This window comes from Canis aureus, chromosome 15 (assembly GCF_053574225.1).
Source record: "Canis aureus isolate CA01 chromosome 15, VMU_Caureus_v.1.0, whole genome shotgun sequence".
NCBI classification, from domain to species: Eukaryota; Metazoa; Chordata; class Mammalia; order Carnivora; family Canidae; genus Canis; species Canis aureus.
Genome location: NC_135625.1, coordinates 25,562,575 through 25,573,676, shown reverse-complemented (window position 1 = coordinate 25,573,676; position 11,102 = coordinate 25,562,575). Strand labels below are relative to the sequence as shown.

The window sequence follows — 11,102 nt, the reverse complement described above, 5'->3', positions numbered from 1 at the left end:
TTCTAGAGCATCGATGCTTAGGATCAAATCCCGGTTCATCAACTACTAGCTATGTGATATTAGGCATTATTCCTTAACCTCTCTGTGCCGTGTTTCTTCATTCATCAAAAGGGGATGATGATTATAGAATCTAGTTCATAGGGGTGTTTGGTGTTTGGGTGTTCATTGCTGTGTAAGCAGAAATGAAACACCAGGCATTTAGTAAACACCATGCTAAGTGTCAGCTGTATTCCTGTTCTTGCTGAAGGATACCCTTGTACCTTTTGTTCCATGATTTGCCCCTCTTGGTGCTGTTTCTCTCTCAGCCTTAATGTAGCCTTTGCTCAGCATCAACATACTGACTTCATTTGTTTGTTTCTTGGTATTCATCTTCCCCAACAGTTTTGAATCATAAGATACTCTGGGTGGTAGAGAATGACTTTATTACTAACCACCAAGACTTTAGTATAGAATGTTAAGACTGTCACTTGCTAAGTGATTCATTTATCACCCACTGCTGTCATACATTGGTCATAAGACAATCAAAAGGCGGAGATTAAAAGAACACTCATCTACTTTGTTATTCCTTGGAAATAATGTGTAATATTAAAACCACAACTCCAAATCATAAAATCTAAGATTTGGGAGAGTCAAAAAAGGTCACTTGGTTTAACTACCCAACTAGTGCTTAGGTGCATTTGTAATATTGTCTACAAAAGGTCTAGCCTCAATTAAGTAAGCTCCCTGATGATAATAGCTTAAGAACTCAAGAGGCAGATTATTTTATCTTTTATAGAGCTCTGATTCTGGGATATTCTTTTAACTTTAGCCAAAATTGGTATATTTTCAGTTTCCATCCATCATATATTTTAATCGATTTATTTATTTTACTCTTGAGGTCCTGTGCGATAAACAAAACACATCTTTTCATAAAAATCCCCTACATATTTGTGACTGCTAGCATGTTTCTCCTAAAGTTCTCTCTGGATATACCAGTTGAGCTAAATATTACTCATCTTATTCACTGTGGATAGTTTCTTCTGAATCAGCTTATGGTTCATTAAAATCCTCTTAATTTTGGCCCCAAATTGAACCCAGTATTCCATATATAGTTGGATAAGCCCAAGTAGTCACTACCTATATCTACTATTGTGATGCTAATTATTATAATTCTATTATGGAACCCAAGATCATATTTGCTTATATTTGGTAGCTACATCATCTTTGTAAATAACATGTATTAATTTTTTTTAATTTTATTTATTTATTCATGAGAGACACACAGAGAGAGAGAGAGGCACAGACACAGGCAGAGGGAGAAGCAGGCTCCACGCAGGGAGCCCAACATGGGACTTGATCCCGGTTCCCCAGGATCACACCCTAGGGCAAAGGCGGTGCTAAACCACTGAGCCACCCGGGCTGCCCTAACATGTATTAATTCTACCCAATTCACTGTCCTGATTCAGGTCTAATTAGTGGCTCATTCCTTGGAAGTTTCATAGCATTTTGTACAGACTACTATTGTAAGACAAAGTAAAAAGTCATTCTATTTATTTCATTGTGTTTTTGCATTCGACTATGAATTCTGCATAGGTTCATTTTTCATTATTTTCTTGTAGTGAATAATAACATATCTGTTGCTCAAAACACATTTGTCAAATAAATATTGAACTAATCCCTTCATACTGCTTTTTAAAGGTAACTGTAGTTAACAAAGATCAATGTCACATGAAAATTTTGATAGAAGAGGTCCATGGAAATGAATAACCCATCCTCTTTCTTAGAGTTCTGCTTATACCAAACCATCCAGCTGAAAGATTGTATAACTTGGATCTAATCAGCAACAAGATAAGGGATTATTAAACCCAAATGCTGGCCAAGTATATGCCCTGTGCATATTTCCAACTGTACAACCTTTGGAAACATGTAAGAGCATGGATGGCTTACAGTGGACAGTCAGCACCAACCATGGCAAGGTCATCTGCTTTAGAAGACTGACCCATGCACGGACCTGTTCCAAGGAAACCTGATGCTGGAAACTTTCAGAGAATTCTGCTGCCTTGGCAGTTACATGCCATCCAACAGTCTGGACCAAGAAAACTTACTTAGAGAATAAGCATGACTTTCAGGAGATTACAATGAATCTGATCTTATACTAAACACTGGTGGCCTAGATGATTTTATGTTGTATTTATGTCACCTATGTTTTTATAGGTACTTCATGCTTTTTCTTATTTTATCTGATCAATATGTAGTCTTTGGTAACAACTGCTATACTGAACACAGAGGAACAGCTATCTCAAGACCTTAAATTCTACACAGTTTTGCAAACTTGATATTCAATTTCCAGCTTAACTTTGATAGCAATATTTCCAAGTGATAATAGAAAATGTTGAAACAAGTTCTAACAATGAGCTCTTGTGGGCACTCAGGTGATCTGGAACACTGAAAAAGGAGGCATCCATGTCTTTGATGTGATATACAGGGTGCATCCCATCAAAGCTCCCTTCCTCTCTATCTGGAAATTCCCAACAGGAATGTTAGAACCAAAATTAATTTAAAGCTGTTGCTTGAAGGGCATTTCCATTACCTGAGAAGGAAGGGAAGACATTCCAGCCCTTCCTTCTTATTACCTTACGAGGCGTTGGTGAATCAGCATCTGAAAAGGCACAAGAGAGAACCTATCTGAAGGACTAAGTCTCCAACCCCAGCTCCTAGTGACTGAACTTGCCCACACATGGAGCCTTTCTGGAGACTCTGAGCAGCTGTGGCAGAGAATGTCAAGCAGTAGTGGAACATGAAGACCTCAGCCAATGTCTAGGGAGTTCACCAGGCTGGCCTCTTCCAGAGGAAAGAACAAAGACAGGAGAGGAAAAAGCCTGGGTTCTCCTAGGATTTGATCTGCGAAGAAAGTTGACAATGGATGGTGTCCTCTGCCACTATAACTTTGCAGGGTAAGCGAATCAGTACAATCCCCCCAAGAAGTAGCAGGAGCAGACCCCTTGGGCTGTGAGTCAGTAGAGGCAATCACCCTGCTAGAACCCACATTGTACTGGCAGGGAGAAGAGGACTAAACTGTATTTGATTCTGGAAACAGTGGCCACAGTGTCTTACCAAGATGACAGAGCCCAGCCCTATGAAGGGCCTTAGGTCTGGTATTACCTTCCTGCCAATAAACACCAGTGGTTAAAAAAAAAAAAACAAAAAAAAGGCAAACAAGAGTGTCCTCATAACTTGCCACCTCTGGAAACTTTCTCCATCAACCACTGTGCAAAATCCCCTCCTCATACATAAGGAGTTTCCTTATATTTTTCTGAGCAAGATTTTCCAGCAAGATTAATTTAGGAAATTTGAGCGAATTATTTTTTAGGTAAAATGAACAAATATTTATTTTAAAATATTTAAATCTTTATCTTTTAAAGTGCTGGCTGGCCCCAAAAGTATTATTTATTGAGGACTTGTCACATCTTGGGATGGAAAGCTGTTTTGACAGGTTTTATTTATGGATATAGGGGGAAAGAAAGTGTAACTGAAAATGGCCAAACAGACCGCCCCACACTTTAGAAGAAAGAAAAAGATCCCTCTGGGCCTATATCCAGCATGGAAAAGTTTGAGTCTCTAAAAAGGCTCTTTCAGGAAGTTTTGGATGATGGCAAAGATGGTATAAAGAAAAGTAGTGTGTCACCCCTGCTTCAGCTTTGATAAATGTTTTCCTATGAAAAAAATAAAGTGATCAGTGAGCTCCAGGGATTAGTATTTTACTAAATTATGGAACAAGGAGAGGGAGAGCTGGCATCCATGCCCTTGGCAGGTAGGCTGATACAGGCTTGCTGACTGAAGGAATGAGTGTGAAGAGCCACCAGCTGTCTCAGCATCCTGCCCCAGGCCATCTGATCCTCAGGAGTTGCTCAAGGATTGTGCAGCACACCTGAGAGCCATCTGCATATTGCAATCACCACTGCATTTTCCTGCTCTGTTTCAGAAAATGGTGTGAGAATATAGATCTGAACTTTTCACATAAACTTTTCTCACATTTAGGTTTATCCTGGAAGATTAGCCTTGAACTGAAACTAATACATCAAACTGCTCAGCTTCTCTGAGTGAGAAGAGTTCTGAGGAATGACACCAAGAATCTCTAAAGTTTAGGGTGAATCAGACGTATTTATGGAAGTTGTTAAAAATTAAGTGGCCTAGACCTATGACTTGATATTGAAAATAGGCTTGATAGTAAAACATTATCCTTCCAAACTCTAAGTTCCTCTGAGTTATACATCCTACTATATGCTGACTCACATACAAACAATATGCAGATGTTCTTTGACCTTGTGTTTCAAAAGATGCCTATTTAGAAAAAGTTCTTAATCATATTCACCAAATTCCTTCTATATTCTGAAAGTTTTTACAATAATTTCTTTTCTGGTCCTACTGGTCTGAGTCAACATGGAACTCTGATTAAGATATGTTAACTTGACATTGCTTGCTTCGCATAATTATTGTCTATATAAAAATGTACTGGCTTTTGACTTTTTGGAAAGGTATACATATATATCTTTTTTCCAAAGTATATGATTTACTACTTCTTCACCATGAGTAAACATGGGAGGATACAATATGCTTTCAAGTCACAACTATTAGACTAGCACAAAAGCTGCAAGGGGATGGTGTTGATTTTCTACTCACGAGTTAGTGTTGTTTCAAATTTAACTTTCTCATAACTGGGTAACATGGGCTATTTTTAATCTTTCTAAAACTAGTGATGAAAAAGCCAGTATTATCTCTAAAGGACCTTCTTTGAGGAATATGCGATTTCCCAAGAATCTGAATTAGTTGGTTAGCTACCAGAAGAGAACAGAGAAGCCTTTATAACTGACTTTTCTGAGGTTTCATTTTACGTTTCAAGAGCTCTGTGTTCCAATATCACTCAACTGAAAAGAGATACTACAGGTGTAATACAGGAAGAAAAGAAGAGAGTTGAAACAGCTGGCTCATGTTAGCTACCTTTAATTGCTTCCAGACTACCTGGTATTCCGAAGAATTTTGACGTACTTGATAATTCCTAAGGGTATAATCATTCCATTTGGGAGACAAGCTACAAAAGAAACCAAAGAGTGAGCTGGTATTGAACAAAGCAGTATCTGTTTAGCACCCTGAAGAAAAAAAAAAATCAAATTACCCCTAAATCTAAACTGTAATGTTGTCACCTTCTAATGAATGGAAAAATCTAGTACTTCTAAAATATACTCCTGGCCCCATTCCAATTGCTATGTGACCTTGGAGAAACCTCTTTTGAAGTTTTCTGTGTCCGTAAAACCTGGGTAATAATACTATCTGTCCCAGATGGTTGGAATTGTATGAATTAATTAGTTCAAGCTGGAAAAGTCTTTGATAATGCTAAGTGCTGAACGTTGTTAGTGTTATAGGTACAGGTGGAGGCAATGTTACACAGCACATCTATAATTAGAAAGGCCTTGAAACTGCAACCGGTGCCAACACCCCAGGAGTTAAGGAGACAATACCCTATGTCATTTTCTCTGTGAGATGAGGTTGGCTTGTTAGGACTGAATGCTTAATTCCCCCTTTTATCCTCTTTGAAAGGTTGCAGCTTGTCTTGGGCTTGCCCACCATAGAGCACAGTTTTTACTGGGTGTATATGCTTTTTAAGGCAGTATTCTAAATGAAGTGCCAACATTCGTGAGAACAGAGTACAGCCTTGGGTTTACAACGCTTGTTAATTCATCTGAGTCAGGGGAGTAAGAGTCCTTCCCAGAAACACCTGTCATCTGAAAAATGCAGAAAATTTCTTGATCTATAAAATGAAGGGAGAAATCTGAACTTATTATTATTTTTTTTTTTAGAGATGAAAGCTTTCTTTCTTTTTCTCTTTTTCAAACAAAATAAAATCACAAAGTGTTACCTGGAACCCAAACATATAAAATAGATACAAATTAAGCCACAGCAAATGAAAGGAGAAAGGGGAAGACCTTCCTGTTCCCTGCAAGAAGCTTGAGGTACATTATCAAAATCTAAGGCTCCCCTGGGGCCCATATTAGAGACCACGGGACCGGACAATCTCTACAACAGTTGTCAACCTCTAATTTTTGAGGATTTTAAAGATTTACTTATTTATTTGAGAGAGAAAGAGAGAAATAGAGCAGGGTGGGGAGGGCCAGTTGAGAGAGAAAATCTCAAGCAGATTCCCTGCTGAGAGCCTTATCTCACAACCCTGAGATCATGACCTGAGCTGAAATCAAGAGTCAGGTGCTTGCTTAACCGACTGAGCCAAAAAGTGATAAAGCCAGGTGTCTAATTTTTTGTTTGTTGTTGCTGTTGAGAATTTTAAATCCCAGTAATAGTAAGACACTGAACTGCTGAGCTTGTAAAAAAGATACAGTATACCCAGAGTCATAATTCGTTTTATATACTATCTTATCAGGAAAATGTCTGACCATCTCCTCTCTTCTCACACCTTCAACCCTTGGAGAAGTTCACAGAACACAGAATTCGCCATTACCATATTCCTTTCTACCTTCCTCTTCTTCGTTAGCATTACCATCATCATCATCACAGTAAGCATTTACAGAGAACGCAGTACAGTCATCCTCCCTTATCCATGGGGTATATGTATGTTCCAAGACCCCCAATGGATGTTTGAAGCTGTGGATCATACCCAGCCCTAGGAGCACAAAGTTTTTCCTATAAGTACATTCCTATGACAAAGTTTAATTTGTAAATTAGGCACAGTAGGAGCTTGACCATTATTAATAACATGGAACATTATAACAATATACTTTTATATAAGTTATGTGAATGTCATCTCTCTCTCTCTCTCTCTCTCTCTCTCTCTCTCAAAATTGCTTGTTGCTCTGTACTCAGCCTTCTTCCTGAGATGCTGCGAGATGATAAAATGCCTACATGATAAGATTAGGTGTTGTGATGTCTGTTAGGCAGCTATTGACCTGACAATACTTCAGGAGGAGGATCATCTGGTTCCCATTGGTGGTTGACTGCTGATAACTGAAGCCATGGAAACTGTGGAGAAGGTGGGACTTCTGTGTGTGCCAACCACAGTATTAGCTCATTTAATCCTCGCAACATGACTGTAAGACAGCTGTATTATTATTCACATTTTAGCACAGAGATGTAATTTGCCACCTAAAAAATGGCAAAGGTAAAATTTAAGTTCTTAACAGTCTGACTGTAATCTTCTTGGGCAACAGCTAAACACTTAACCATCTTGTTTATCGCTTCATGTCAATCCTATAGATTGACTTGTCTTTCTCCCCAACTAAATTTGTGCTGGCCAAAGGAGAGATTATGGGCTTTATGGATGGGTTGTGATTTTATGACTCAGTCTTTCTGAAACTCTAGGTATTGGGCAGATTTGTGAAGTGAGTACTTTCAGGTTTCAGGAACATAGCCCCTCTCTTTTCTTAAAAATACCTTTTGTTTCTTAGTAGAAACTCCTTCTGCCCATGTCAGCCAATCAGCGTCCTTGCATTTTCTCTATACTTTGCTCTATTTAAAACAGACACACACAACACTCATGAGTTTATTGGCCCTAACATGTAATCAGCTGATATAAATTGAAAGCATATTTGCATTTTAAAAAGAAAGCGATAAAGCCTAATAAATGATTCCTTAGTGGTGAAATTTCAGAGGACATTGGACTGGGGTCTTCCTCATGTCTTGACTTTGGGTACACCCGTCCAATCTCCCACTTTTATGTATAAACTCCTCAAATGATCTACTTTTTTCTAACTGCTTTTATTTTCTGGCTTCTGGCTATTTTCCCGCTAGTCCACTGAAATTAAAGGCACAAAAAAATTATCACTAAATCCAGTGGTCTTTCGTTAGAATGCTTTCTCTTTCATCTTCTTATGGCATTAATTTTTTTATCATTCCTTCTGCATTGAAAAACTATTATTCTGAGATTTATGTAACACTATACTTGTTTAGCTCCCTCCCACTTTTCTGTGGAGTCATTTCTTTTCTCCTTCAGAAGCTTTTCTTTTGATCTTCTAATTGTGTGAATTCTTTAGGCTACTACTTGGGCAAATAATACCCATATTTAAAATTATCACTCGTGCCCCATTATTTATGCCTTCCCAAAGTGTGACATATGAAATCATGTTCTCACAAGACTGCATTAAAAGACAAACATTGAGGAGTCACAGCAGACACTTTTCTTGCTAGTGTGTTCTGAAGACTGAAAAATTAGATATGCTCTTTCATGATCTTACTTCCAGATGGGGTGGCCACGTAACACAAGTCTGGCCAATAGGGTATAAATTGAAGTCTGTTGACCCTTCACCCTTCTTCCTGTTTTTGACTCAGACTCAAAGCAGGAACTGCGGTGGACAACCTGTGATTTTGAGGGAAAAGCAAAGTGAATTGCAGAGATACCCACTTCCACATTGCAAAGCACTGAATGTTCCACCTTCTGAGTTCTTGTTAAGATGAACAAATCCTTGTTTGTTTGGACTGCCAGAATCAGGTGACTTATACCTTGCAGCTGACCACACTCCTAAATAGATATAAAAATGCAACATAGTATATGTCCCTCTTAGGAATTCAGAATGCAAAGTAGAATATTAAAAAGAAGAAATCTGTTTAATTTTGTTCAATAGATCATCTCCTAAAGTCATTTGAACAAGGAGCCCTTTTCTTCCTGTATTATGACTCTCCCCATAGAACTCAGTTTCCTACCCTGTTGCTTTCAGCTTGTGATCCCTAGACCAGCAACATCTGCGCCGTCCGCAAACTTGTTTAAAAAACTAGAACCTTAGGCCCCAGCCCCAAATCAAAATCTACATTTTAATCAGACCCCAGGTAATTTGTGTGACATTAAAAGTTGAGAAGCACTGCTTCTGGAGGACTGGTTGGAGAGAGGATAAAGTACAACTAACCTTAGGATTTTTATGTGAACTATTATTCAAGTCATCTGTTATTATTTCCCTGAATGCCTACTACACTAATAATCACATAGTACTTGTTCACTGCTTATAATATGCAAGGCATTATTTGAAATACTTGTGTAATCCTCAACCTAACCCTGTGAGGCAGGTACTATCCTAATCTTCATCTTATAGATGAGATAGCTGAGGCTCAGAGAAGTTAAGTAGCTTACCGAAGGTCACACAGCTATCAAGTAGCAGAATCCTTGGTTTAAGGATTTAAGGATCACGAAACTCTATTGTCTCTCTGATCTGTTTTATTTGTTTTCGTGCACTTTCCTACTTTGTGTTCTTTACACAAGGTTTCCCTCTCAGCCTGCAATGATCTCCCACATACACCAAGTTTAAAAATCTCAGCTCAAAATGTTAGTTCTTCCAGGAAGCTTTTTGGATCCCCTCCCACCAAGCCAGGTCAGGTCCCCTGCTGTACATTCCCCAGGAACATATTTTCTCCTTCATACTAATCAGCTTTTAAAATTATTTCTATATTTCTGATTATAGTGCATGTCTTAATTAAAAAGAATGAGCCTCATTTGGGCTTGAACTATGTCCTTTGTGCCTGACAGTTGGCACTCAAATATTTTTTTTAATTTATGATAGTCACACAGAGAGAGAGAGAGAGGCAGAGACACAGGCAGAGGGAGAAGAAGGCTCCATGCACCGGGAGCCCGACGTGGGATTCGATCCCGGGTCTCCAGGATCGCTCCCTGGACCAAAGGCAGGCGCTAAACCGCTGCGCCACCCAGGGATCCCAGCACTCAAATATTTTTAAGAATATCTTGCCTTTACCCTTTTACTTTTACCCTTTTACTCTTACTCTTTTACTACACCTCATCCAAGTTCTATCCACAAGAAGCTGTAGCATGATAGCTAAACACTGAATTTTGGATTGGAACTTGAATGAATTGGGATTTGAGTCCTTGTTCCTTGAATCATTAGCTTTGTAACTGAGAGCAGTCACAAAATCTCAGATCATCAAATGTTTAGCTCTGTTACAGGAGGATAACAATGTCCCACAGGATTAGTGTAAGAATGAAAATGAATCTTCTGAAAGAAGTGTCTAACCTACACAAACATCCCCAAAATATGTTTTGTAGTGATTAAGACCCTATATCGTGTTTATGAGTTCCAGTTCTGTAGTCAGAGACCTGAGTTCAAATCCGAACTCATATTTACTGTCCATGCAGTGGATTTGGCAATTCGTTATTTACTGGATTTTTTCATGTGTTTTTTTCAACTGCATTCATACTTAATTTATTATATATTTACCCAAGACATGTTATATATTCTGTGCTTTTTATTTTTTGTTCAACATAAGTGCTTATCATAACCTTCTGCACATAGGAATTCATTAATCTATATTTATTTGAAGAGTACACATATTTGCTGTACTGAAAGTGCATTAAGTAATAAAGGTAAGTAGGAATGAAAAGTAGTACACGTAACAATTGCCATCATCATATATGCATGTGTGTGTTTAGGCCTGCTGTTTTTCAAATCCCTTTAAACCTAGATGAATTACAGAAAGAAAGCCCAGCAGGGAAAATTAAACAATATTTGGAATAAAATCATTTGGCCTAATTTTCATAACCACAGATTTCAAAGAATACCACCATCCATGCCAGGTATGCCAGACAACCCCATTGTCTGTTTTAGCCGTGTAGGGGCCAGGGTAGTAGAAGCCATTCAGGTTTGCAGAGTGACACCTAGTGGGAAGAAAAAGACACAGAACAGTCGGACTAGAAAAAATAAATGTCCCAAGCCCTTTTATTTGCTAGCAAATGATAAAATAAAATAAAACTATGAATTATGTATTTTTTAGAAAATGTAATATTTATTAATTTCCAAAGCCAGGATATTTCATCAGCAGATGGGTTTTTTAAGTGATGGATTTTAGTGCCATAACCAATCCTAGGATACAACCCAGGTCACCTGTAGGTACTATAAAAGAAGCATTTCTGTTCTTAATAGCTTTTAAACAAAACAAAAACATGACCTTGTAACCTTTGGCCTTTGCAAGAGTGGTATGGGTTAACAAAACAAGGTGTGGCATGGTACTCTGTTGCCAGCTTCCCTGGATAATTAGCTCTTACGTGTTCATCCATCTGCTGCCAAGACTTAGCTTTCACGCCGCAAACTCCCTTCCTCCCCTTTTAAAAATCGCCAACA

The 11,102-nt window shown here is 38.4% G+C and overlaps 1 protein-coding gene across 2 annotated transcripts in view; it reads right to left on the bottom strand.

Annotated features, from left to right (window-relative positions):
• Positions 1 to 10,212: 10,212 nt before the first annotated feature.
• The window catches only part of FGL1 (fibrinogen like 1), a 29,955-nt gene continuing 29,065 nt past the window's right edge, over positions 10,213 to 11,102 (bottom strand). For both annotated transcript variants that reach the window (XM_077848907.1, XM_077848908.1), the window contains one exon: positions 10,213 to 10,639. In XM_077848907.1, the coding sequence (XP_077705033.1) occupies positions 10,480 to 10,639 (160 nt within the window). In that variant the 3' untranslated portion in view covers positions 10,213 to 10,479. The remainder of the gene's footprint in view (positions 10,640 to 11,102) is intronic.